Source organism: Lepidothrix coronata, unplaced genomic scaffold, assembly GCF_001604755.1.
Source record: "Lepidothrix coronata isolate B3197 unplaced genomic scaffold, Lepidothrix_coronata-1.0 Scaffold11, whole genome shotgun sequence".
In the NCBI taxonomy this organism is placed as follows: domain Eukaryota; kingdom Metazoa; phylum Chordata; class Aves; order Passeriformes; family Pipridae; genus Lepidothrix; species Lepidothrix coronata.
Genome location: NW_016690191.1, coordinates 3249335 through 3274534, shown reverse-complemented (window position 1 = coordinate 3274534; position 25200 = coordinate 3249335). Strand labels below are relative to the sequence as shown.

At 47.3% G+C, this 25200-nt stretch overlaps 2 protein-coding genes across 2 annotated transcripts in view; one reads left to right on the top strand and one right to left on the bottom strand.

Moving 5' to 3' along the window:
* ST8SIA2 (ST8 alpha-N-acetyl-neuraminide alpha-2,8-sialyltransferase 2) overlaps nucleotides 1-11513 on the top strand; it is a 32161-nt gene extending 20648 nt beyond the window's left edge. Inside the window, exon 6 of the mRNA XM_017805262.1 lies at nucleotides 9045-11513. Within this exon, the coding sequence (XP_017660751.1) occupies nucleotides 9045-9330 (286 nt within the window). The 3' untranslated portion in view covers nucleotides 9331-11513. The remainder of the gene's footprint in view (nucleotides 1-9044) is intronic.
* Nucleotides 11514-18846: 7333 nt separating this feature from the next.
* FAM174B (family with sequence similarity 174 member B) overlaps nucleotides 18847-25200 on the bottom strand; it is a 31757-nt gene continuing 25403 nt past the window's right edge. The window contains exons 3-5 of the mRNA XM_017805247.1: nucleotides 20301-20382; nucleotides 19831-19927; nucleotides 18847-18934 (exon numbers count right to left, since the gene is read on the bottom strand). Coding sequence (XP_017660736.1) covers nucleotides 19892-19927; nucleotides 20301-20382 — 118 coding nt within the window. The 3' untranslated portion in view covers nucleotides 18847-18934; nucleotides 19831-19891. The remainder of the gene's footprint in view (nucleotides 18935-19830; nucleotides 19928-20300; nucleotides 20383-25200) is intronic.

Sequence of the window (25200 nt, the reverse complement as noted above, 5' to 3'; positions counted from 1 at the left end):
GGAGGGAAGGAAGGGGTCTTTCTGCTCTATCCTGGCATCTTCAGGAGGGACATATGTGGTGTACAGGAGACACAGGTGTGGTGGGGATGGAGAGGTTATAAAGGAAAGAGAGCCCTGGAGGTGAGACTTTGATGTAAATGACTTGGGGATGGGGTCGGCTCTTGCTTCCATGCCTTATTTCTCTGGGGAGAGTCATGATCCCTTAGGCGTTCAGGGAGTCTAGGCAGGCAGTGGCTTTGGCTGGAGATGGCTTATGACAATAGTTGTCCTCTGATCCTGACTAGACCCTGTTGATTTTACAGGGTAGAAATTTCCTTGTGTAGCTGGTGCTCCCGCTTCTAAGCCTCAGCTTTACTGTTCCTTGATTGATTTGAGCACTTGTCCCCCCACATCTCTGAGCCTGAGCTCTGCTGGTCAGTTGGTCAGTGCTGGGTGTTGTCTGTCCCAGCTCAGGTTGTGTGTCAGTGATGGGGGTGAGCTGGGGACAGGTTTTGGGGTCATTTCCTGCAGGATCAAGCCTAAGGGGGTGCTCCAGGGCAGCCTGGGCGGGCTGGAAGGAGTGGAGGCTCTGGTGCCCCACAGGCAGAAATAATGAGCAAGAAGAAACACATCTGCCCTGAGTGCCTGTATTAGAGGCTTCCCCAGGCCAGAGAGGGCCTGAGGAAGCCTTACAGAAAACACTGGCTTTGAGGTAAAGAAAGGGAAGGAAGTGATACCACAACTCACAGAGAGGGAAGACAGGAAGGAAAAAAAAAACCCACAACCCAAATTCTGAGCTATTTCTAGCTGTAATTGACTTACTTTCATCTGTCAAAATAGAATTAAGCTCCTGTAATAAGCCCTTTAAATCAACATGCTACTAATCCTGTGCTGGCAACCATTCCCAATGCCAGAAACTTCCCGTAGGAAGCTTTGCAGAGGGATTGGCAAGGGTTGGGCATCACTTTCCCATGGGAGAGGAGGATGCCTCCACAAGCGCAGCTGCTGAGATTATCTTCCAGTTCATGGCACCTTCCTGGCCCTCCTGTGTCACAGCCCTGCACATGCTGGTTATCCCTGTGCAGCTCCAGCAGAGCGGTGTTTGAGCCACCACCCCTGGCTAGCAGGTCCTGCCTGGCTGGAGGAGGTGCAGGGATTTTGGGAGAAGGCCAGGGGTTCAGCACTGTCTCTCGGTGCATGGAGCAATGCACTCCCTCTCCCTTTGGCTTCGAGTAGTGTCTTCTGTTTGCACATGTCGGTGTAACCGTGGGCTTTACTGGGGTCTCGTGCAAGGAACTTGGGTTCAGGTTTCTCAAAACCTGCTGGGCCTCAGAGGGATGCAACCAGTCAGACCAGCAAGCAAGTGGAGTGAGTTGGTGGTGTCTGGGATAGCTATGGTACCAGCACATGGTTGGATGATGCTGATGACAGGCTCTAAGGTCCGGGTTGGAAGTACAGCCAAGACCTCCATCCTGTCCTTGGGCTGGTCACAGTGTGGGGGGGCAATGGAGAAAAGTGGGTTGTGGCAGAACAGAGACAGAATTAGTGCAGCACTAATTCAATTAGAACCATAGAAAACAGTGATAATCCTTGTCAGGGATTGCCCTCTAAGCCAAGGGAGCTGCTGCCTGACCTGCCCTCCTGCTCTCACACTTATCAGTGGGAAAATAAGGATGCCTGCTGATTAGCAATTAATATAATGAAAACTGCAGCCCCCTCAGAAAGCCAGAACTGATGGGAGCACTTTAACACCTAACCAGGGTGTTGTGGCCTGGCCAAGGAACCCACAGAGGGGTCACCCAAGGCTGTGTGACTCTGGGGGAAGGCTGGAGTCAGCATTAACCCTTTCCTTGGTGCAGCTTCCTCAGGTGTGGACTTTGATGGATTTAAGAGCAGTAATACTGATTCAGGCAGTATTGAGTGAATTGGGCACAAGAGGGAGGTGGCTGATGCTCTTGGTGCTATATAGGAAGTTTCTCAGGTATTAGTAGGGTTGTCTTGCCCATCTGCTCAGAGTAATTGATAGGATGTTTTTGGAGGTGAAGAGAGAGTCTTTCCTCAGGTCAAACTGACCAGAGTCACTAAGAGTTTACTTATTCATCTTTTCTGACACTGCCTAATTCCTATGATCATCCCTTATTTTTGCTTATGAGGGATATGGTCTCCAACAACTTCCTCTGTCTCTCATCTGTGGAACATGCTGGTTCATAGCATTACACTTTTTTTGACAGATCTGAGATTTGTGAAACAAATAAAATTTGTGGCACGTGGCAATTTGCAGCAGAGAACAATTCACAAAGCCCTACAGCACATCCCTCTGTGCTGCAGTGGGCTGCAGTTGCAGATACGTCCCATCTTCTCTTTTGCTGGATAAAACTACCCTTTATAATCTACCCTGAGTTGATTTGGATATCACAAAAAAATAGGGGAAGTCTTTCAGCCAAGACACGTTTTAGAATAGCACTTTCTACAAAGGCTATTTTCAATTGGCTACATCTTCAATTTGGCTACAAAAACTCTGCCTTGTCTTCCTTCACTACCAGCAAAATACATTTGTGAGTCTTTGAATCCTCCTTGAACCACAGTATTTATTGTCCTGCTCTGCTTTCCCTCAAACCAAAATGCATTTCAGTGGCAACTGAGCGTTTTTCCTATAATTTTCAGTCCATTTGGGGCATTTGTAGAGTGTGCATTGCTGAGATAAGTAAAAAGCATTTGGTTTTGTTGTTCTTAACAGCATCATTTGAGACATCACCTTCCTAGCTGTGAGGGTGCCTTAAATGTTTGCTGATAGCTTTTTGTGTTGTTGCTTCCACATAATCGGTGCAATAGGACAGAGACTCCTCTTACACGGTTCAACTCACCGTCTTCATACCAGGAGGGCACAGAGCCTTCAGCATTTCAGTGGAGGTGGTCAGAAGGAAGCAGAGTCACACTTCAGGCTGGAGAGGAAAACTGTGTGGTAGCAGGGAGCCAGTTTGTGGGGATGGTACCGTGTATTTCAGGGTTTTGCAGTGACTCTGTAAAATGTCTCCTGAGCAATTCTTCCAGTGGGCGCCTGGCTGGGAAACAAGCAAGCCCCTTAGAAGTCATGTGTTAGTGTCTCCAAAAAGCCTTGTAATAATCCTTATTGCCAAGCAGCTTTTGTTAGAGAAATAACATGAAATGCGGGAAGAGAGGGAAAATAATTGTGTCTGGAGGTTTGCCTGTCACTCCTTGCAGAGAATTCACAGACACGTTGCACTTTGCCTTGTCTAATCTGGTCTAGCATTTCTCACTGTGTCCATCACAAGGGTCTCTTGGCAGTAACCAGTTCTAATCCTGTAATGTTTTGTTAAGGGCTTCTTGAAAGAAAAAAAAAATTAAAAATCAATAAACCTTCCAGCTCCTTGGCTTAGTCTCCCATTAGGTTTAATGTCCAAATAGCTGTGGCAGTTCAGGACAGTGATCACCCTGCTCAGGGTCCATAGTGCCATTCTGCCATGTCTCCTCAGAAGTACAGCCTGGCAGGGCATAAGGTGGATTCATCTTTGCCTTGGGTGTCTGCCTGGGTCCTCACACCCAAAGAGTGGTTAGTCCTTCGCTGAGTTTTCAGGGCCAGATGCCTTTCCATCCCTCTGTGTTGGAAAGCCTCCCCTGATCCCTCCTCACCTTGTGTTCCAGTTATGCCAGATCTTTTCCAACAGCTTTTGCCTGCTTATAGCCACACAGGACAATCGTGTGCAGATGATTCTCCTGACCTGTTGCTTTGATTGCACTCTTTTGCATCCCTCCACGGACTCTTCTTTTCTCTAGCACATCAAACCTCAGCTGCTGCTTTTCCTTTTCACAGCCCTCCCGGCTCAGCTTTTCTAACCCTCTGTCTCGAGATCAGTTCTGCTGTGTCCACCAGCATCACCCACCTGCAGATTTTCTAAACCACCTACTTCATACTTCCTCCCTTTCATGCTTACAGGGGCTACTCTACCTGCCGTGGGGTCTTGGGTCTTGTGCCTTAAAGCCCTTCCTCTCTGGTTCCACAGAGAGGTTAAGGACAGCGGTCCTGTGCTCAGGTGATGGAACAAGGTGGCCAAAGGGTGTAGGGGGAGAAAACAGCCATTCACAAGTGTGTGACTGGGGTGGGATGTGGGGGGAACTACGAACACTCCATAAAGTCAAGTGTGGGTTAGGTCAGTGGATATCCTACAAATAAATCCTTGTGTGAGCAATTATTCTCACCTCTTCTGTACTTGAAAAACATTGTACCCAAGCTTTGGTGTGTCTACACTGGGATTCCAAGACCATTAATTTGTTCCATTTAACTGGGAAGAAGTTTTAGTCTTTTCTGTGTCAAAAGAAGAAATCTGACATAGGTAGGAAAGGGGAAATGAATAGGGTAGTTCTCTTCCTAGTTGCTTTCCTCCTCTTCTGTCTGTTTTCAAATGCTCTGACTTATGGGTGTTGAGTACCATATGTGTTTGAAAGGCCATCACAGAGCTCAAGACCTGGAGGAGAAGAGAGTCATTTATCTGTGATTCAGCATTGATTTGCTTGTGCTAAGTCACCAAAAGCAGAGCCAGGCCACACAGTAGGGATTCAGTCTGGACAGGGAGGCTTGGTTTGGTGTTTGGGCTTTGCCCAGCCTGGGGATAAAGCGCAGCTCTGACTCCAGATCTAGCTTTTGGAGTCAGTGTTAGCATGACTGGGTGGGGACATGCCCATGTCTGCCTGTCCGGCACACATCTCATCACTGTACATGGCTCTTGGCTGTTTTGGTGCTGGTGACAGAGGAGACTGGATACCTGGACAGAAAAGGGCTGGGAGGAGCTGGATGAGAGGATAGCAGTTGCTCCCTGGACTCCAGCACTTCATCTCCATCCACCCAGCACCAGGATATGTGCTGTGCCCTGCCAGCACCAGCAGGTCCTGTCCCCACCTGCACCAACGTGAGTGTGGAGCACGGTCGGGGCGCTCGCTCTCATTATCTGTGTCTGGTTTTTCCTGCGTATTACTGGGAGCAGGATGTGTGTGGCAGACTGATAATACGCTTCTGCCAGTCAAGGACTAGCACCTCCACAACAGCTTGTGTTTATATCACACTTTTATGAATAAGCTGTTTTAAAAGGGTCTGAAATTGCATTATTTCAGCTATTCTGATTTGTATCACTAAATAATGCAGCTGATACTGCTGAAATTTGATTTCTTCATTGACCTGAGTCTTTTATTCATTTCATCAGGGCAGTGGATTTTCTGTTCATTTTGTCTTGCGGGTTAACCCTTACCTGGAGGATACAAATTATTTCAGGGTTTTTTCAGGCATGTCAGGAGGTGATGGGTAAGCACAGAGCAGGACCCTGCCCTCACTAGTGGTCCTCAAATGCTGCCTGCATGGAGGAGTTTTGCATCCAGCGTTTCAGCCCAAATCCAGGCCAGGCTTGGCCCCCCAAATTCAGTGATGCTGGGGGAGGATGAATGCTGTCAGTGAGGTGATGTGCACATTGCTCCAGGTGTGCAGTGGGGAGGCTGCCACCATCCCTGTCTTGTGTGACAGCAGTGGCTTCCTAGGGGCAATTTCAGAGTGTTGTCTCCTGAAGGATTCCTACTGGGCTTTAAGGTCCAAATACAGCAGTTGCTTTCCCTATGGCTTCAGAGCAGCCCCCTCACAGGAGACGTACACCAATGGTCAGACACCTGACAGCAGTTCTGTTTAGGAGACTTCTAATCTCCAATTGATGATTAAGAGATGAGGAGCAACCAGAACCACCCACCAGCTAGGATAAGACTCTCTGAGCTGTTCTTCTTAAAGTCTCTGTCCTTGGCCTTCATCAAGTCTTAGTTCAAGCAGGTGCTAGGGCTTGTGTCTAGGCTGCCTCCTTACAAAAGATGGCCTTGAAGATCTGATGGCATTTTCCATCTGTCACTATCATGATCCAAAACAAGAGCTGTCTCAGGCAATTTTTCCCTGACAGCATCACGGTTCCTGTTCATAGCCGCATCCTGCTCAGGCTCCCGCCTATCTCTCTAACTGCTTCCACCCCTGAGGGTTTATTTACAGACCAGCTTCTGAAGGAGGTCCACGCTGCTGAGAATGGAGGAATTGGGTTTCAGGACTGCTCTTTGCTCTTCTCTTTTAATTGCTGTCTCTTTCCGTAAAATGTTTCAGTTGATAGTTATGGTGATTGGTGTAACCAATTCAAAAAATAATTACTGCCTGCTTCAAGATTATCTTTCCTCCTAATTAAAATCCTGGACCTCACATATTAAAGGTGTGATGTTGACACAGCATTCCATGTGCGCCCAGACAACCTCATTTGGATTTACAGAATTAATTAGGTTTTATTTCCATCCCCAGCTGTTCTCTCCTGCACCAAGACTGTGGCCACTGTCTCAGTTGGACAGTGGTGGGAGAGATAAGAGGGATATCTTCTTGCATAGCTCCCACACTCCCATCACAAACCAGTCATTAAAAAGTATTTCCCAGATCTCACCAGAGAATTTCCCACTTTCACTGTCCAGGAAAAAAATTGCAAGTGCTGTTGCATGGCTTGTGTTATGGTTTGGGCATTATGTGTTATGTTTGTCACCCGTGCGGTCGGGCTGGGACAACCTGGAGTCCACCACCCCTTCCCAAAGCTGTGATGAGAATTTATGGTGCTGTAGGAGCAAGCTTTGGACCCTTCTCATTTTTGCAATACCCTGCCTGCAATAGAAGGAAATGCAGACAAAAGAGCCGGGTTTTAATTTTTATTATAAAAACCTGAATTGTCAGTGTTCCCTACCTGGATATTGTTGAGTGAATGCTCACTGGCTGTGTGTGCTGAGGTGGGTATGCCAGGTTGGTTTTTGTAGGGCTGCTTTTGGGTGGTGGGTTGTGCACACTTGTTGGTCTTGGTAAGATTTTTGTGCATGCTGGGTTGCAGAGGATGGCATGGTCTGTAGGCTGCTTCAGTGTTTGGCCCAGGTCATTTTGTCATTGTTATTATGCATGAAACCAATGGTCACGTGAATGTCCTGTGCCCATGTGCAAGAAGCACTTCATCTTGCTGTCAGGGTCCTTGTATGTTCATAGAGATTTTACAGCCTCTCAACAAAACACAAAAGTTAATATTTTGGGCAGGCAGAAGGTCACCAGTATCTTTCTGTGTTCCAGCTGGTAAATTGATAAAAATTGATAAAAGGAGGATTTTAAGGCTAAAGCAGCTTGGACAAACCTAGACAGTTGTCTTCCTCCAAAGCCAGCTCGTTAGTATGGCTTAACAGCTCTTCCCAGTAGCTTCCCTGCTGCATGAGGATACCCTAATTCACAGTGTTAAATGGTTGTGATAATCTCCCATTTCCCTTTTCGAGCAGGAGGTCTAATGTGCTTACCCATAAACTCATCAAGGAGGCTGGTTTATGGCTACCTGTGGGAGCAGATTGCCTTGACACCACAGTGAGCTGTGCTGTGCCCCACAGTGCAACCCGTACGGCCAGGCAAGCCCAGGAAATGCTGATGCTGCGCTGCTGAGTTTTTGGTTTTCCCCCTGTTGCTACTTTTTCATGCTGGATGCCAAGATGAGTCAGGCAAGAGCCTCCTTCCCAAAACATCGTACTCATCCTTCGCTAAAGCTGCAGGAGCTTTGACAACTCTGGGTGTGGGACCACAAAAATCCTCCCTGTGCCCTTCCTGCACATGCCAAGGCAGTTACTCTGCTTCCAGAATTTGATTTCACCAGAAAAGTCAATTTCTCTCTTATCTGGCTGAGAACAAGCAAGCACGTTTTGTGCCTTGGTTGCTAAATTTTAATGGCTTTCGTGAAAAGCTAATTTGCAGGATTAAGGCTCAGCTCTCCCAAGGGTTCCTGCTGTCTGAGCATCAGACCCTCAGGAGCCCAGCAAAAAGTGCAAATGAGGAGGAAGACACTTCCCAGGGCTCTGCTGGGACTGCAGGACCCGGCTCAGGATCCCAAACGTTGGGTGAGAGCACAGAAGTGCCACGTGCTCTGCTCCACTTCCTCATGTCTTTTATCCAAGGGGCTGCCAATCACTCACTTGAGCTCAGGCCCTTGGAAATATCTGTTAAAAATAATCCAAAGGCTCAAACAGGCTGTGGCACAGCGGGATGAGCTGTGGGGCATCCCTGCTTGCTGTGGGGCAGTGCTGGCATCAGATGTGCTGAGGGAGGAGGGAGTGCACCCGATGGGGACATCTTCTACCTCCCCAAACCTTTTGCTTTCTGATTTTGCTCCACTGGTCGTGTTTCTCTGCTGAGCAAACCAGCTAAGTTGCCTGTGCAATAAATACTGGGGGCTGGAAACATCTTCTTACAGGATGTTGATGCTGCAATAACTTTTATCGGCAGCCCAAAATACAGCCGCTGATACCGTTTCTGCTCCTGCATCAGTACATCCTTCCCCTTTTCTTTTTGCCATCCCTCATAAAAACTAACGTGCTTCCCAGCAGCAAGCACAGCTGACCTCCATATCTCACGTTATATATTGCAATGTGCCGTATTGTGTGTCTGAGGGACTGATGCTGCAGAGTGTGGTGATGTATCTTGGTCCAGGATCACAGCAGCAGTCGCTGGGTGTAATGGGAACTCAGCAGCGTGTTTTAGCTCTTTCAGCCTGGTGACCCTTTGTTCCAAGGCAAATGTTTTTACAGTCCTGTTGTGTTTACTGTCAGAGTAAAAATCTTCATTTATCAATGAAAATCATCAGCGTGTGTGTGACTCTGCTTCAAGGGGTTGCTGGAGTCTACTTGACATGGGTGGTTTGGTCTATGGTATTGATCTCCTGGGTTGATTGGAAGATAATTGTAGGCTGAAGTACCAAAGGCCACTGTTGCAAGCAATTTGTTTTTCATAAAGGATTGCCAAGGCACGAGATGCTTCAGTGCCATGGCAACAAGTGTGATGTAACCAGCAGACAGAGAGCAGGAGGATACAGTCCCTAGAGAGGCTTTTTCTTGGCATGGAGAACTCTCTGCTAGTCAGAAACCTCTCACTTTGAATCACCAATATATCTCAGTCAGGCTGGAGAGAGTAAATGTGCAAGACACAAGCTTGGTGTGCAGGGTGAGTAACAGGCTTCCCTCTCCCTTTGCAGGTACTGGCTGACCAACAAGGTGCACATCAAGCGACCCACCACTGGCCTCCTCATGTACACCTTGGCCACTCGCTTCTGCAACCAGATCTATCTCTACGGCTTCTGGCCCTTTCCCCTGGACCAGAACCAGAACCCGGTCAAATACCACTACTACGACAGCCTCAAGTACGGCTACACCTCGCAGGCCAGCCCGCACACCATGCCCTTGGAGTTCAAAGCCTTAAAGACGCTGCACCAGCAAGGAGCCTTGAAGCTGACTGTGGGGGAGTGTGATGGGGCCACGTAGGGTGGTCCCCGGCCACGTTCCTGCACAGCCACGGGAGGAAGGGGAGGGGGCGGAAAGGACAAGTGGTGCCTGGTGGGGTTGGTTGTCTTTGTTAACGCGCAGGACAGTGACACAAATACATATACGTGGTACCTATATATATTGACCTGAGTATTATAACTGTTTGGTGTTCACCAAGGGAGGGGCAGGAGAGGTGCGGGAGCATCTGGCGTGACTGGCCCGGGCGAGACCCCTTGCTGTGGGCTCGCTGGGCTTGCAGGGCATTTGCCCTACGTCCAAAAGATGTGAAGGTGGCCTTGGTTTTTGAGGGTATGTTAGGTGATGGGTAAACGTAAGCCGTTTGTCGTGACTGGTCCGAGGTTGGTAGTTAGTTTGTTTGGCCAAGGACGCCGGCGCTGGCACCGCAGCGAGGTGTGTTCTTGGCCCCGTGCTCGTGGCGGGGAGGGGAAGGGGCAGGGAACGGGGTGGGCAGGGAAGGTTTGTTGGTGGCTCTCACGGCCAAGGGACTGTCCACGGCTCCAAGCAGGACCAATCTGCCCAGCAGGGATCAGTGCCCGGCAGCTGTGCACAGATCCGTCCAAACATGGACCACCAGGCTGAGCACAGCCTTTGGAGAGGAGAGGGAAAAGCCTCCAGGGCTGCAGCTGGATCTCCAGGAGGGTGGCAGGGAGCAGTGCTAAGCTGATCCTAGTGACATTCACATGGAGAGGTGTGAGGGCCTCCAGAGAAGGGGCACATCAGTGTTGAGCCAGGCAGACAGTGAGGAGGATGCTGAATGTGTATTTCTCTTCATTTTCTAATGAGTAAGAAAGGAGCAGAGATGCTGGAATGTGGCAGGAAGGAGGTTTGCTGCTGCAAACTGGCACTGTTAGTATTAAGTGTCTCACTGTGCCAAAAGACACTCAACATCTGTCAGGGCTCGTGAAAACCATAAGTACATCCAGCTCTTAATTCCCAGCTGGTATCTGCTAAGCAGCCTGCCTTCTCTCCCCCTCCACAAATATGGGTGATAGGCCTGGACCCAGCCAAGCAGAAAGTCTTCAGGACTTCAAGGGACTTTTGTCAAGTCTAAATAATTTATTTTCAGTTTCTCCACAAAGAACCAGCACACAGCACTGAATTCCTGGAGTTCCACTCTGTCCGTCTTTTCAAGCCCTAATTATCTCTTACTCTCAACAGTTAAATAGGTTGTTGGATGGATCTTGATGGGATGCTTGCCTGGTGATGAACATCATAGAAATAATCTTTTCTCTTTTTTTTTTTTTTTCAGAGAGAACCCAAAATATAAAGGATTTTTTGTAACCACATTTGCTTTTCTCTGATTTTTGGGGGTTTTGAGGGAACTAGATTGATCTGATGAGCCTGTATAATTTTCTGCTTCTGTAGCCTATTCTGTTTGTCTCCTAATTAGCACTCAGTGCCAGAATGGAGATGAGTCCAGGGTTCAGCAAGGGCTGTTTGGGTTTAATCTGTGGGAGAGTAAATAACACTGCACAGGCAAACCTTGGGCTTGCACTGCAGTGCTGCCATGGTTGGGTATCATCACCTTTGGTCCTCCTCCTACTGCTGTGTTTTTTAAGTTAAAAAGTGTGCAGTTTGAGGCTGAAATACTTGACATCATCTCTTTAAAAACTCGAGTGCTTCAAGTGGTAAAAGGAAGAACTCGCTTTCATGTTTTGGGCCAGAGAAGCTACTGTACCCATAGGAGCCTCCAGCCTGCTAATTAGTGTCAGATGAAGATGCTTAAGATTAAGGTATAAGCAACATTATAGTGGATAAATGTGGGCTAATCTGCCACCAAGGGGATGTTTCTTTCCAGCACCAGAAAATTATTTCTTTTATGTACTTTTTTTTTAAAACTTGGCACTTTTTTTTTTTTATTATTTTTACTTGAGTTTAGTTGCACGATAAAGCTAAACCTGGCTGTGAATCTCAGCTTAAGCTGAGAAAGAAGGAGACAAGAGTGTAAAACTGCAAGATGGAAGTAATCTGCAATCCCAAGGAGCTTCCCGTGATTCAGGAGTGGTTGTTAAAGCCGGATAACTCCCTGGTTTGTCCCCAGCATAGAGCAGGGATGGAGCTGCAGGGACTGCAAAAGCCAACTGTTATATTGAGGGGGCTGGGCCATGGTACTGATTGCTGTTAGCAAACCTTCTTTTTAAATAAAAATAGAGGAAATGAAATAAGTGTGCAGGGGTTTTATTTTTATTTTGTATTTATTTTCATTGACTAGAAGGGGCGAGAGGGGAGGCAAGACCATGAAATGCCATGGGATTAAATGGGGAGAGCCTGGAACCCCCTTTGCTGGTGAAGGAGGGGGAAGACTGGGCTTGTTTGCCCACCTGGGGTGGATGTCAGTGCTGTGCCAGGGAGACATCCAAAGCCATCAGGATGTCCTTGCTGTGCCTACAGAGATTATTGAGATAAATCTATAGCAGCACAACAGGGGTGTGCTGGGCGGTGAAAAGGGGATGGGAGAAGGTTTTTTTTTCTGATGCCCTTGAAGCAGCTGCTGGATCAAAGCACAGGCGAGTTATAAGCAAATTATTCAGGGGGATGAAATTACTGGTGATGCTTCTATTCCCAGAAAGGGTCCTGTTCACCCGTGTTGTAAAAATGCATTAAACCATGAGCAAGACCCTGCAGCTATTGAAATCCCTGGCTGAGCTCCCATTTCACCTCACTGCCATGCAGGTTGGTCCCTGCTGTGTTTGTATGCACAAAAACAACTAGGAATTTCCCCTTGCTTTAGTGGGCTGCGTCAAGCCCTCCGGTCTGGTTCTCTGAGCATCTCCTCAGATTGGAAACATAATTTATCGTCTCTGTTTCCAGCAAATAGCTGGGACCTGACTCCACCAAGCCCCAGCACCAGTGAGCCATAAAGCCCTTGTGCTGTTCATGAGCAGTGGGAGCAGAGATTCAGGTTCACCTCCTGCAGCAGTGCTTGGTGGGGGGGGAGGGTTGGATGATATTTGGGCTATTTTGGGGCAGCCATCAGCCATCGAGCAGCACAGCAGCTGCCAGATGCTGTGGGGACCCTACGGCTGCATCAGGCTGCTGCTTGATGGATTTCTTCATGCCCAATTAAGGCTCTTCTCTCATCAAGAGTAAAACAAAAGAGAGCATTGATGCTACTCAGGCAGGAACGCAGGTGTATGAGGTGCCCCATGAATGCAGTTAACTGCCCTAAATGACAGCAGCAGCTTCCTTTGTTCTTTGCTCCTCCATCCTACTACTCCCCCTAGCAGCAAGGCCAGTCCAAACTGGTGATGCTGGTGGCTCTGGTATGGGGAGCTCCCTCCCACGGGTTAGGCATATTTGTGCCAAAAGGCCTCTGGATGGTAACAAGCAACCTAAACTTGTAAAATAATGGTAAACCTGGGTCTTCACCTGGCTAAGCCCAGAGTTTGGGGCTGTTTCCCAGTGTGGCTTTTTGGGGCAATGCTCTAGCGGTGCTTCTGGCCAAACACAGTGTTCTCCTCACCATGCACGCCTGGTGCATTTTATCCATACAACAGTTTGGGGATAAAGGTGGTGTCTTGCCTGCTCCTCACACCACAGCCTGAAGCCCAGCTGTCTGAATCACCTTTCATTTTAACCATGGTTTCTTTGGTCACATCCCAGCCTTCAGATTTGCCACACCTTTGTGTCTCTGGGCTAACAGCCAGCCCAGCCATGAAACCTCGCTGCACTCTCCGATGCTGCTGAGCACCATGGCAAGCACATGCTCCTGCCTGTCCTCCCCTCCCCTGGATTACTCCAGTGATTTTGGGGCCTGGTAAGTGAAGCTCAAGAAGCAACCCCATCATTACAGACCCATCTGAACAAGTATCTGCTTCAGACAAGGAGTTTTATTCGGCTCTCACGTCACTCGTTTCTCTGTTCATGAGCTGCAGAGGAGGAATGCACTTCTGTTCTTCCTATAAAAGTGTGTGTGTATATATATGTGTGTGAGTGTGTGTGTCTGGTGTGTGTATAAATATATATATATATAGTGATGTGGCTGCTGCTCTCCTGGGCGAGATCTTGCCCATATCTTGCATGGGCACAGAGCACAGCTCCTCTGGTCAAACTGCAGAGTCCACAGACTCCGTGCTGCCAAGATCCTTTATAATTAATACTTACACTGCCTTCTTTAAAGCTGACTTGGGTGATTTGAGTTGCAGCAGCTCCTCTGAACTACGTCAGGACTCTGAGTGCCTCCCACTCTCCCCAACTCCTTCCAGGCAGGGCTGGCAGAGGCACCACTTCGCCCCCAGCCACTGAATGAGAGGGGTGGAAGAAGGATGGTCACCTTTCCCCAAACACTCCATCAGCCTGGGACTGGTGCAGGGTCAGTAACCAACCCCCTGCTTCAGTCACAGCCCAGATAATTAGTAAACAAAGCACAAATAGTCACTGTGATTCAAATTACATTTTAAAAATTTTTTTCAAGCTGCCGTAGGGGTTTTTTTAGTGCTATGAAACAATTGAATCTTTTTTTTTGAGACACCAGTCTTGCAAACCAGAAAGACACAATATTTTGTATTCAAGGTGTAATGAAAATCTTCTGCATTTTTACATTGCATTTTGGATACTGCTTGGGAATAATAACACCAAGCACTTCAGTCAGTCTCACTTAAGTTATATAAGTGGTTTCAGTTGATCCCAATACAAAATAATTTTTAATTTTGTGCAGAATAGTCTCAAAAACGTTGCACCATCTACAAATCATGATATAGATATTGGTTTTTGTCTACCATTCCTTTTAAAAATTTAAACAATCCAATTTCATGCTAGAGAGGCTTGAAACTGTGGAAATTAAAGCTTAAAGCTTTCAGAGATGCACAGGGGATTGCAGGGATGTGGTTTTTCTCCAGAGTGCCCCTCAATGTCAGAAGGTAAAACCAGGCACATAACCATGGTCTCCAATGCAATGATTTGTCAAACCATGCATTTCTCAGCTCTTTTGATGTTCTGGTTGCTATTTTTAAGTTTCTCACATTTATGAACAGTCTAGTAGCACCTATTTTCATCTCTAAGTGTTACTCTATCACCCTTGGCACCAGGCAGCAGAATTTCATTTTGGGGTCCCCTTTTTAACCACATTGAATGCTTTCTAGGTTTCCTTCTCTTCTACTTAATCTTATTTTTCCCTGTGAAAACAACTGAGCACCCACAAGCTGGCAAATCTCCTCTGCAACTCCAGTACTGTCATGGGATGGCTCATGTCCAAGCTCCAGATTGGGCCATATCCACTGCGGATACCACAGCACTCCCAGCTTAAGCTCCAAGTTGGAGAGGCCACCACCAGCAGGGAATGGACTCCATGCCTTTTTTCTGCCCCCCCAGGTGGTTGCACATCATCCATGTCTGCAAAGAAATTACTGAGAAAGACCTCGGATAGAGGTCTGAACGATACTCAAAAAAATCATCATCCTCCCAAGAGGATGGGCTTCTTTCCCAGTATTAGCAACATCAAGGCATTCAGCAATAAGCTCCTTTTCCAGCTGGGAAAACTCCTGTTTGATGAATCCTGTTCATCAAGTCTAATCCATCACATGCCAATTTCATTTACAGCCCAGCTGAAGGCAGATGCATTTGGCTGCTTAACATCATCTCCAAGCAGTTCCACAGGTGCCTTTACAGGAATCAGGATCAGCACTCATGGACCTTCCCACCGTTATGCTCTCATGAACTTGTGCATGAAGTAACAGCATGGATGGAAATATCTCCTGCTTGGTTAGCATAGGAATCCTCAGCCATCTCCAACACCCTAAAGAAGCACAAGCAGGAGGAGGACACACCCCAGAAATAGTCAGGGAGGTGCCATCCTAAAGGAGATACCAAACACCTGAAAGACTGCACAGCACAGGCACTGAATTTGCTGCTCATGTGCTCAAAACAGAACTGAGCTGTATCTGTTGTGTTGTATCCACAAGGAAAACACAGAGTTTGAGCACAGATTAGACACCAGGAAAAACGCTGTCCTTGAATGCTGAAAAGCAGTTGGGGATGGTGTCCCCCCTGGAAGTGCCTGGCCAGAAGAAACCGGAGGCGAGGCCGGAGGAATCCTACCAGCAATAAAAGCTAAGTCCCCCTGTGCTGAGATGGTGGCAGGCCATCTGATACTAATCCTGTGCCTCCAGCAAACAAAACCTCCCAGGCATTGTGAAATACCCTCAGCTGTTTGCTGGTTTGGCTGCCTGGAGAAGCTCCTCCAGTGAGGGTCGATGAAGCCCTCGGTGTTCTCGGATGACCCAGGCAGCAAAGTTTAAAGCACATTAGAGCAGCGTAATGGGGTTTTTAACTAGTGCTCTGGAAAGCCTGACATGCCACTTTCTAGAAAATGTTGCAGTTTAGGCTTCTGCAGGAACCACAGAGCAAGGAAAACATTATGCTTGGACTATCAGTCTTGTGGTGGCTTACTGCACAGCTTCCAGATGAACTTGCTTAACTCGGCTTGTGTCTGGAAATGACTTTGGATTGGAGATCGCTAGGGAAGAGGAGAAGAGGCATGCTCTATTCCTGGACTGCATATTAGTGTTCCATATGGGTGCAGAGCCAGAGCATATGGACCTCCATCTGTTAGGCAGGCCTGGCCTGGCCCCATGGATGGTTTATAATGCACGTAGATTCATCCAGATTTGGGATTCCTCCAAAGCAATAGACGAGCCAATGACTCAAATATTGTGTAAAGCCATTGAAACTAATGGCACTAAACAACAGTCATTTGTCTCCTGTTTGATTTTACTTGCTGTAAAATAGTGAATTAGTTATGGGGGTGGGTGAGTATTGTGTTGTGGATGGAAGCTTTGAAGGAAACATGTTTAAAAGAAAACAAAACAAAAACCATCCCAGTGATTCTGTATCAGCTTCCTGCAATGTTTTATTCCCCAGAAAGTAAGCTGTGTCCTTCAACTTCAACAACATGGCATTTATGCTCCATCTGTGATCAGATTTAAACAGGTTTGCAGGCATAATTCAGGAAACCTTCAATGACAAATTCAAGGAAGCTGCAGAAAGAATTCTTGAAGTTCTTCCATAACTAAAACAACTCTAGGGAAAATGAACTTTGCTCCTACAAGCTCTATATTAACCACAAACACTGGACTTGAATGTTTTCTTTTCTTTAAAACAAATAATTAGCCCCAAAAGACTCCAAGCCCTCACATGCTGTGCTGTTTCTTGCATCAGGAAGCCAGCATGTGGTGGGACTCATCCTGACCTCACTGAAATCAAGAGGCAGCTTCCACTGAGCCCATCAGCACCACGATTTCATCCATCTCTTCAGAAGGTCACATTTCTGCTTCAAAGGATGGGCCTCAGAGGCTGAATCTCAGGCACCATGCTGGAAGAACTTCTGCCGAATTCTTCAGCAGAATTATGTGGGACACATGATTAAAGCCATGGGATGACCGCCAAGGAGATGGGCTTTTGTGGCAGCCCCTGGGAGAGCTCATAGCAGAAAAAAAATATCTCTCCACTAAATTAATTAATTACCATGCATGTTAGCTCTGGGGTTTGGGGAAATTACCACAGCCTGATTTCCTTCAGCACTTTTATTCCTGGCTGGAGACCAGGGGAGTTGTTGAGGTTGCTGACTTAAGACACCATAACAAATGCCTAGAAATGACTGGGTAGGCGTTATGATTTGGAACCTGTGCGTCTCACCTGCCTCCAGTGCGGGCTTCACGGCATCTTTTCTCAGGATTTTATGGAAGGGGCAGATTTACAAGCACACCAGTCTCCTCCTGGGCTTCCCAGGAGAGACCAGGAGGGCACAAATTTCTTGGCTGAAAACTGTCTGAGGAGCCAGGCAGCTCTGAACATTCTGTGGTTTATTTTTGGACTAAGTCATTTTGGTAATTGCATGTGTTAAATGAAAGGCAATTAGGGATGGAGAGGAGGTGTTACATGTGTGTTGGAATGGGAGCCAGTTCCAAACCAAAGGATCTGTTAAAGGCGTGGAGCCCTGAGTGTGATGCAGGGCAAAGGGGGCAGGGGGATGGTGAAGGGATGTGTGGGTATTTATGGGTGCTTAATGTGAAACGGGATATCGAAACACTTGTGTCTGTGATGTGTCTTTTATGGTCTTCCCAAGGTTTTAATTAAAAATGCAATAAAACCACAACATCCAGGAAACAAGGATATTTTAAACAATCATCCGTTATAAATTGTTTTGAGGGCGGGGGGGAGGGAGGGAGGGAAGAAAATCAAAGAACGATTGTTTGTGTAAAGGCATTCAGGACACTGAGTTCACATGGAGAAATAAACCCTTTGGGAAGGGTTTTCCTGTTAGGAAGCACGTGGCACACAGACAATAAAGTGCAGGGGGTGTTTCCATGCTGCCACAGGGATCTGCTGAGTGGCTGTTTCCACATCAGGTACATCTGTCTGCCAAGAACGTGGTGCATGCCAAGGATAGGGAGCAGGATCACATGCCAGGAGGTGGGATGAGGAGAATGTTGGATTTGGGCTGGGATAACCCTTGGATGGCTCACAGGGGTTTCAGCTGTGATTTCCAAGATGACACAGCACCTGTTGCCTCTGCCAGAGGTGACAGCAGGAAAATGCTGGTGCAAGATGGAAGGGAGTTAATGAGGCCTGGAGAGGTGGCTGCAGGGTGTGCAGGCATTGTCTCTGGCTGGCTTTAAGGGATTATGAGAGTTTGGGGTGGTTCATGGCCTTGGAAGGGATCAGGGTTCTGCTGCCTACCTCTGGGGTGCCCAATCCACCTGGAGGTAAATACAGTGGACATGTCTGTGAGCTGGTCCCCTTCCTCATGCCTGTGTGTGTTCACATTCTCAGTGGAGAAGGGGACCCTGGGCCAATCACTCCATCATTCCTGGGCTCTTTCTCCATCTTTTCCACAACTGTGGTGCCTTTAGACTGTTTTCTCCATGCTTTTTCCAAGAAAAGAACTGCCTATGTGCCAAAAATGGTCCTTGTTGCTCCAGCAGAAACATCCTGGGTTGGTTTTCTCTCTGCTTTCCAGACAAATTCAATGAAAGCCCACAGCAGCCGTGGCTCCCAGCAGCCCCCAAGGACCATGGTTCCCTGAGTTTGTAGTTTAAACGGAGATTAGCTTCTAAAATTTAACGAGGATCTCTGTGAAAACAGAGTCCCAAGGATAAAACAACAACCAAAAGAAAAGAAGCCCATTGAATACCCATCCAATTAGGGCTTCCAACAGGTCCTCATTAAACATCCGCTCCTGACATTTGACAGCACAGTTTAGATTAGAGCGGTGAAAAATCCCCTTGAAAAGGCAGATTGACATTTGGCAGAGGAGTGTTTTCGTAGCAATGCTAATGGCTTCAAACCCCCAGCTTATACCCTAACATGGAAAAAAAAATCAAAACAACCCATTGGGCTTGGCAAAGGGGTAAGGAACAGCTCCGCTGGCTGGTGGGGAAACTCCCAGTGACCAAACTCCTGGCCACAGTCAACTCAGGCAACCCCTGGCCTTATCTCTCCATGTGTAGGGTCCTCAAAAGGCAGCATTTAATAAGATACAGAAGCTGTGTTTTTTTGGCTGAGCTGAATATGAAATCACCATGGCAACCTTTCTTCTGAGGTGATCCAAGTCAGGTAGCAACAGCAGATGAGTTAAAGGTCATCCCTGCAGAGGAAGATGGGCACTGATGAAGCACTTTAACAAGTCCCAGGGGAGGTGGCATTTAAAAGCCACCTGAAAGGGTTCAGCCAGATCTGTGAAGGGACAGAAATCTGAGAGCAACAGTGATTTGGGATGTTCCTGGCTGAGAAGGCAGCAGCACCAGCAGTGCCCAGAGGTCAGTTCCATGAGGGTACAGGAGCCATGACATGGGGGTCCAGCCTCAGGTCTTCAGGACCTGGAGAAAGGCTTGTTTAGCAGCTGAGTAGGAACTGGGAAAAACCTTTGCAAGCAAAAGCTCCTGCTCCGAAGCGAAAGCAATAGCTCTGTGCAAGAAATGAGACCTCACCCTCCGGCAGGGAAATAATAATTTCAAAAATCATCTAAGACTAATTGCAAACTGATTATCACCGGGACTTACGCTTCCAAATGCCTGAGGCTCTTTGAAAAACATCCCCTCCCACCTCGGACGAAGGGCTCAATGCGATTTGTGACAATGAGCCAATGCCATTATCCTCACTCCTCAGAGGAGGAAAACAGAGGCATGGAGGGTTTTGCTGTCATCTCCAAAGCTAAATCCCAGCACTTCAAAATACAGCTTGGTGTGCAGTGACAGTGGGTGCTCTGTATTTCTACAAACTTTGTCCAAGTGCAGCACAGAATGTTTTGGGTGTTACAGGGTCAGGATGGTTTGGTCTGAGTGACCCAATGCAGATCAGGCAGCAAGGTAGTGGCAGGGACAGCAACAAACTCCAAGTTTCCTGGCTCCTGGGTCTCTGGTCTGATTCTTTTATCATACCAAAAGACCCTTTCCATGTGGCAGCAGCTGGACAGAGAAGTGTGGCAGAGACAGCCCCAGCCTCTGCCAGACCTGGGGGATCAGAAGACCTGGGGACACTCACTTCCATCCCAGCAGGTTCATCACATCCCAGGGTAGAGGCAGCAGGACATGGTAAACACCCATCAAAGACTCCTTCCATTTTGGGATGCTTCTCTGTCCTAAAAAATAAGTACAAATGCTTGAGCTGATAAATCCAGAGTTCAATCTTCATCACAAATAACTTTCTGTTGGAGTAATACCAGTGGGAATATTTTTGTATGCTATCTATTTTTAATTTTGTTATGTTCTCAGGGTCTCTTTTCAAGCTTTTCCCCTCTAAACATGAGGACTAGAAACTCACAGCTTTTGTTGTGTTTGTTAAAGCTGAGCATCCCAAAAAATCTCAGGTTCAAGAGTTGTGACTTCAAAAACCCCCACATACCACATGACCTGTGAAAAAAAGCTGTGCAAGCTCACAGCATCCCTCTTCCCTGTCCCTGAAAAGCTCAGCTTTCACCTGGACCTCATATCCCACTCTCTCCCATATCTTACTTTTGTCTCCTCCTTGGCTGCAGCTCCTGGATCAGGACCTTCACTTTTAATAACCAGGTAGGAAAACCTCCTCGGGGTGAGCCTGATGGATGGGAGAGAAACCAGAGGTTCAGGAGATCTTAAGAGCTTTTTCTTGCTGCTGTACTTCTGAGAGTAGAGACCTTAAAAGCCAGAGACACCCCCCCCAGCAGTTTTCAGCAAGACCCAAATGAAAACTGATACTCCATCCAGTCCTGCCATGTTTAAGCTGGATGCTCACATTGCAAACCCTGCCTGTACACATTACACCACTCTGTTTCTCCAGCTCAACATGTATTTACTTGCAGGAGAAATGTCTCCCTAGCTCTGTTTTGGAGGCAGGAGATGAAGAAAAGGTGGATCTGAAAGGGAGCCTAAAGAAAGGGCACTGAGGGACCGAGATCTGAAGAGCACGTGGAGGTTGCAGCCTCTCCAGATCCCAGGAGTTTGCTGGCTCCTGATGAAATTTCTGCCTCTCTGACCAGAGCCACGTGCTTGCTGCTGGCCCCAGACCACCTGGTTGCCAACCCATCCATTACCCAGAGTTACACAACTGCTTTGTGCCCTTCCTCTGTTCAGAAATCGGGACAAAATAAACCATTCTGCTCTGCTTGTGATAAGGGTCAGTCTGCACCTTTCTCAGCCATTGGAGTTGCCATCGACTTGTCATCAGAGCTGCTCTAATTTGAACTAATGACTGAGAAACTCATTGCTGATTACAGGGCACTGCCAGGCTCAGGCTGCCAGCATACAAAAATCCAACCCCCTCCCCCCCCTCCCCGGTAGGATAATATTTCACAGCATTGCCAAAATGGACTTCAGCCATTTATTTTGACAGCTGTACTTTTAATTATTTATGATAAGGTTTTACAACGTGCTGGTGAAAGGACCATGAGGCATTTCAAAAAAGAAAAATGAGTCTTGTAGACCTTGTCTCAGGGCTGTGATAAACCAGGAGGGAGAAATGGGGAAAGGCTGGAGGACCCAGACTAGTAATCTACAGATCGCAAGGAAAAGCTGTTTCCCTTTGGACATCTCAATAGTTACCATAAAGCTGAGCAAGTGGGAAGCTCAGAACTTTGAGACAGGGCACAAATTTGCTCTTTTTTAGAGCAGGAAAATCTGTGTCCTCCATCCCTCTGCCACTTTAATCCCACCCCACCCACCAGGCAGGAGAAGAGCATTCCCATTGCAGTGTCTCAGCATTTGCTTATTTGAGGAATGAAGACAAAAGCCACAAAGTTCACAGAAGAGAAAGTGACACAAATACACCTTGAGGGCGGGATTAGGAATTACTAAAAAGCTTCCAGCCTGTTTAACATCCACCTGTGTTGATGAAATTGTTGATGAAATGCCCCACTGATATCACAATTTGAATCTAACATACCCTGGTGCTCCTCTGCTTCTCCTTGGGGCTGTGGGTTCCATGAGACACCTCACAGATTGGATTAAAATGCTTGGAATTTGCAGGTAGGGTCATCTTGATGTGACTTGTTTTTTCTCAATCAAGAACATCTGCAAAAATCATGTTGTTCCCATGGAAAACTTCAAGCACCCAGAATTGAAAATTTCATCAGAAGTATATTTAATGGGAATTATTTTCCTGGTGGTACTAGGCAGCCCTTAAAATGTGCAAACTTGAGGACATAATTTAGTATCTGTTCTGCAGCTCTTGATTTTTCAAAGGAGGAGAGAAAGAGTAGCCCACCTTGTTAAAGCTCTCAGAGACAGATTGCTGGAGAGCATTAAATAAAAGCTCCCTGTTACCGTTATACAAGGGAGTATTTGAGGTCTTGCCGTTCTCTTGTGAGGCTGAATTTGCACCATAACTGGTGCTTGATGAATGTGAGCCCATGGCAAAGGCTGTCCCAGAGATACTACAATCATCCCTTTAGTGTTAGTCTGAGGGGACTCATCACTTCAGAAGTGATTTTAAAGAGGAACATGAAGTGAGCTGAGACTTAACGCCCGCACATCAAGAGAAGATAGATGTGAAAAATAAATCGGTTTCTCAGGCAGGGGGTCAGGCTAATCACCTGCAGGTTCTGTTTGCTTGGGTGTGTTTCCTACACAGTGACTGGACTAGATTTTGCCCTGGTTAAAAATAAAATCAAGTTAGGATGTCTGAATCCTTGAGAAAGGATTCAAGAATGATCCTTGCTCTGTTAAGTGCCTTCTGCCACAATTTTCCTCACATGAAGAGCGAGTCACGGCTGACTCCATGCTGAAGGACAGGAGCCGCTCCAAGGCCACTAAACTTCACTAACTGGTTAAGCCATCCCTGATCAGTGTGTGCTTGTCTCTGCTGGCCTCCATCTCCCATGGTCATTTACATCAGTTTGAAGTCCCACCGGGTCATTTCCATGGTCGTATGGAATTGATACAAATGACTGCAGAATATGCTGGGCAGAGGAGACTCATCCCAGCTCTCGGCAGAGCGTTTTGCAAAGAGGATTAGCAGCTGTGGGGAATGATTATTATCATTAATGATGTCAGAAGGGAGGCAAGCGGAGAATTCAGTATTTAGTATTTTGACAAAAGCCACAGGGTTCGGATTTGCAGTCAAATTCTACAAAATGTTCTACACCGAGGCTTAAAAAAACAAGCTAAATATTTATTATACTAATAATTCTTCAGTTAACGTCAAGGCAGGTGAACGGGGGATCTAACACTTGATCCCCTGCTAAGGCTTTGGCAATTGCAAGTGCTGAAAAGCTGGATGAGACTAAACAGGTTGCACAGAGGTTGCAGCACACACACTGCTGGGGACTCGAAAAGGGCTGCTAATTGCCCAAACCTGCCAGGAAACTGTTTGTGCCCTGGCTCCTGACCTCCACACAGCCTGAAATCCAGCATGCTCTGGCTCTCCAGCATCAAACACATACCCAGGAGGATGTGTTTGGACCAGGTATGGTTGCTCTGGCTCTCATGTGATGCCCTTACAACCTGAGCACACCTCTGTAAAGACCATGATCCTCCTCTGAGCCTTGTATGCCTTCAAAGAGTGTGTTTTTTCTGCAGCTCCAGCTCCTGAGTCTGAGTCTATGCTCATTTGCCACTTCCAAACCCCAAACTAAAGACCTTACAGGTGTCAGGATGTGCAGAGTAGTGTGTAAATATCTGTCCAGTGAGATGCTCAGTTAATTAGGAGACAATATTACATAAAACACAACAAAGTACTAATGAATAAACAAACAAGCCTCATTTGAGATCTTTTCAAACCATTTCAAGCCAGTGTTTTGGCTTTTGGGTGCCTGAGAGCCTGAGGAGTGGCAGGAGCAGCAGCAGGGCAGAACATGGGCCTGGAGGCAATAGGTGGGAGGGAAACACAGAGCTGTGATTCAGAGAGAGGAGCAGGACTCATCATTTCATGCTCCCTGGGGAGAGATCCTGGTTCACTTCTTTGTTGTGATAAAGACAACCTGCTTGGCCTAGGGCAAGATTTTTAACTTTTCCCATAGTGCTGAGACTTGACTGTTGCTGAAAGGATGAGATGGATGAGATGGACACCTCCCACCAACACCCCTGATTCCACACCCCATGGCTACTCCAAGGTGCTCACAGCCCTTTCAGCACAAACACAATATTGGCTTACAAACTGTATTTCCAAGCCACCCCAGTGCACCTCAGTTTTCCCTAAACTAGTCCATCTCCCTCCTGTTCTGGACCTTGGAGGTTGGTTTCCCCCATGGCAGGGACAGCAGCAGGACAGCTGTGGGGCTCAACAACTGTTACTTTACTCTGCAGTTTCAAACCTGGGAAATGTAGGTCGCTGATCTTCAGCATGACCTACATTCACAGCTCCAAATAAGCCTCTTTTGCCAATGTTGATGTTTCCTAGCTTCAAGTTGAATCTGGAATACACACATGAGTGCCCTGCTTTGCCTGGGTGTCCAAGGAGGGAAGTTATGACCATGCCCAAGCAGATGGTGCCCAGCCCATCCGTGTCCTGCACACATGGCTACAGCAGTGCCCTGCCCGAGCCAATGGCAAACTCAGGTCTCTGTACAAAAGCATCTCCTCACTCTGGACGAGCTGTATTTACACCTTAGAGCAGAAGGATGGACAATAAAATGAATTTTATCATTCCTGCTGTCTTTCTAATACGTTGTCTTTCTAATATGTTGAATGGGGCTGGCAATGTACACCCACCTCATGGCACCCCTGGCAGAGACGTGGGCAGGCAGCAGCTGCGGCAGCTCCAGCAATAATCACGGAATCATCTACTTCCAATCCCCCTGCCATGGGCAGGGACACCTTCCACTAGACCAGGTTGCTCCAAGCCCCGTCCAACCTGACCTTTAACACTACCAGGGAAGAGGGAAGCCAGAATTTCTCTTGGCAACCTGTGCCAGGGCGTCACCACCCTCAGAGGGAAGAATTTCTTCCTTACATCTAATTAAATCTCTCCTCTTTAATTTTAAAGCCATTCCTCCTTGTCCTATCACTATCTGCTTGTGTAAAACATCGCTCTTCCTCTTATAAGCCCCCTTTAGGAAGGCTGCAATGAGGTCTCCACAGAGCCTTCTCTTCAGCCATAACCCCAACTCTCTCAGTGTGTCTTCGTAGGAGAGTTGCTTCAGCCCTTGGATCATCTCTGTGCCCCAAAAATGTTCTGCCTTGGCTGCCATTGGCAGCACTCCTGCTGTTGTTTTCACTGGAGGCAGGTTTCTCACTCCAGGTTTCTTCTTCCTTCACATGGGTGAGGAAAAAAACCCAACCTGTCAGGTACTTTTTGTGAATAAGGGAATTCTTTGTGTGCTTCATCCGTCTTTTACAGAAATGCCAGTTTCACTGATCCTTTCAGACCTCATCTTCACTCCATCCATCATGTCACCTCAACACCTAGGATACCTTTAGCCTTGAGAAAATATGAGTAATA